This window comes from Elephas maximus, chromosome 3 (assembly GCF_024166365.1).
Source record: "Elephas maximus indicus isolate mEleMax1 chromosome 3, mEleMax1 primary haplotype, whole genome shotgun sequence".
NCBI lineage: Eukaryota > Metazoa > Chordata > Mammalia > Proboscidea > Elephantidae > Elephas > Elephas maximus.
Window position 1 is genome coordinate 187,986,683 of NC_064821.1, and position 2,669 is coordinate 187,989,351.

The following is a 2,669-nucleotide window of genomic DNA, read 5'->3' on the forward strand; positions in this document are numbered from 1 at the left end:
GATATCATTATCTGACAGCAAGTGCCAAAAGTATGTCAGGTGGGTGGTTTCATCACAAAAGCTGAGCCAACAGGTAAGTGAAGGGGGGTGGAATGAATCATGTTTGACAGGCAAGGAATGAAAACAGAGCAACCCAAAAAGATATCATTTCCTTGAGGCATGGCTCATTCACTGTATAAAAAGACAGTTGGCTGTGGATACCACACCAAGCTCAAGAGACAAGACAGCCCATTCTTCTCTGCACACCAGGTGAGTCTCTTTACTTGGAACTTAGAACACTCACTCAAGGTATTTGATTTTTATTGGAACCTCCTTGACATTCTTAGTGTCATTTTTTTCCCCCCATTATTGAGTTTTATCGTAGCCATGCTGAGTGTCAATCAGAGTTATAACCTCTAGGGAAATCTTTGTTCTCAAAGTAATCACAGTTTTGAGCTTCAAGGGACTTTAGAGGTGAATGATTTTGGCCCATCAATTCTTATTATGTCATCAGGAAGGGGACTGGCTTGTGGAAAGACCCATAGTAAGTCAGTAGCAGGATAAGGACAAAACCAAGGTCCACAGTGCTTTTAGTGACATTTTAATTCTTTCCTTATTCATAATTTTAGTATAGAGCGTTTTATTCTTTTGTCATATCTTTTTGTGAACTTCTACTATATTTGGCACTTTGACAGTGAAAATATAATTTAGGCCACTTGGAATTTATACCACAAAACTACAATTTATACTAGAAAATAAGACACGCACATGAATAGCTAAAATACAACATAGAAAGTGATCACTGTAAGGTGACAAGGGTAGGTAAAGTGCTGTGGCAGTTTGGGGAGAGAGAGGTGATTTCTAGAAGGCTTGCTCTAGAAGAATGTCCCAAAAGTATCCTATGAGATGAGCTCTGATGTGTGCATAGTACTTGAACAAGTAGGAATGAGGAGCAAACCATTCAAGGGAGAGAGCTGTGTGTGAGGGAAGCCACAAGTGGATGGCGTGGGCCTCCTGAGACCTCAGTGGAATTATCCTATAGGTAATAAGTCACTATATTTGCTAGAAAGGAATGGGTAGACTTATGTTTTATTCTTTTAATAATATCATATTTCCATATGATCCAATACTGAGGGTCTCACCTCCCTCCTAGAAGCTGCTGTTGCAGTCTGTTGCTAAACGGGCTTTAATATGGGTCAGGAATAAAGTCCAGAGAAAGATCCTACTCAAGCAGAGCAGAACAAATCACCTTTAAGTTCCTTTCCATCAAAAGGCTCAGATCATCAAAGTATCCTTTAGGGCAGACAGAGAGAGAGGAAAGGATTTGCTTCTTAAGATATCTGAGGTTACATTGAACATGGCTTCTTCCCTAGTTAATCCCTGTTAAACTAAATCATCTTTTTCACCTCAAGGTCCAACCACCTTTAAAGCATGAGTTCCCAGCAGCAGAAGCAGCCTTGTACCCCACCCCCTCCACTTCAACAGCAACAGGTGAAACAGCCTTGCCAGCCTCCACCGCAAGAACCATGTGTTCCCCAAACCAAGGAGCCCTGCCACCCCAAGGTGCCTGAGCCCTGCCACCCCAAGTTGCCTGAGCCCTGCCAGCCCACAGTCACTCCTGCACCACCCCAGCAGAAGACCAAGCAGAAGTAGAGGGGTGCACAGCCATGCCCTGGAGAAGGCAACCACCAGATGCTGAACCCCTTCCCCATTCTGCTTATGAGTCCTGTTTGCCTGTTGACCTTGCAAATAGCATGTTGTCACCCTAAGTCATAATCCCTCCTTCATTTGTACCCTCTAAAAAGGTTTTCCTCACACTCACTCTGGTTCTCTGAGTCTCTGAATTAGGATGAGGGTCTTAGTACCTGAACTAGTTTTCATCTACTCAGTACTTATCTGAAGGGGGATTTAAAGTGAAAACAATTGAATCATCCTGTTCTGCCCCCATTAAATTCACTGTGAGTTCCACTTCTGACTCCGCATGTCATTTTCGGACTCTACTTTTTCATTCCTCTTGCTCATGAAGCAGGGGCTCTATACAGAGACAGGTTGTAAAGAAGGGCTTTGTTCAGAAGGCATCTGATGCTGCACTAGATTGGTGGGGGTTTGCATCCACAGTGCCTTCCTGGGCTAGAAGTGGGAGATTGTGCAATGCCACCCAGAGGCTGTTGCTTTGGGCATCAAGGGTGGAGCAGGGCTCTCCTTTTACAATTCAGTTGAGTCATGCCTGAATTTAGAGGTGCCTGTTCCAAGCTAACTCTGACTGTACAACTCAAAGTGTCTTGCCCCTAAGTCTGGTTTCCAGCTTGCTGATTTATCCTGTTTAGCCAATTTCTATTTATTTCAATGAAATGTTGTTCCTGCTTATGTGAATCCAATTATGTACTCCTCCTGACTCACTTCCTCCTGATTCCAACAACTCAGATATGAACACATACCCAGAGACTCACACTCTCTGTTCTCTGTTATATCCATTAGTCCTCTTCTAGTCACTGAATGCCCACTATGTGCCAGAAAAGGGGGTAAGAAAGGCTCATGGTGCTTGCTCTTGAGGAGTCTGCAGCCTTCTTAAGAGCTGTACTTGGGTCCTCGCTTCACATCTCATACAAACACACATACACACCTGCACACAGTAGATCTGAGTCTCTCACAAAGAAACAGCCCGGCTTGGGATTCCTCAAGTTGGAGAC

The 2,669-nt window shown here is 43.8% G+C and overlaps 1 protein-coding gene across 1 annotated transcript; it reads left to right on the plus strand.

The window, feature by feature from the left end:
- Positions 1–1,410: 1,410 nt before the first annotated feature.
- Positions 1,411–1,632, plus strand: LOC126073647 (cornifin-B-like). Its single transcript, XM_049880532.1, has one exon. It carries the CDS (start codon positions 1,411–1,413, stop codon positions 1,630–1,632), a length of 222 nt encoding a protein of 73 aa, XP_049736489.1.
- Positions 1,633–2,669: the final 1,037 nt, after the last annotated feature.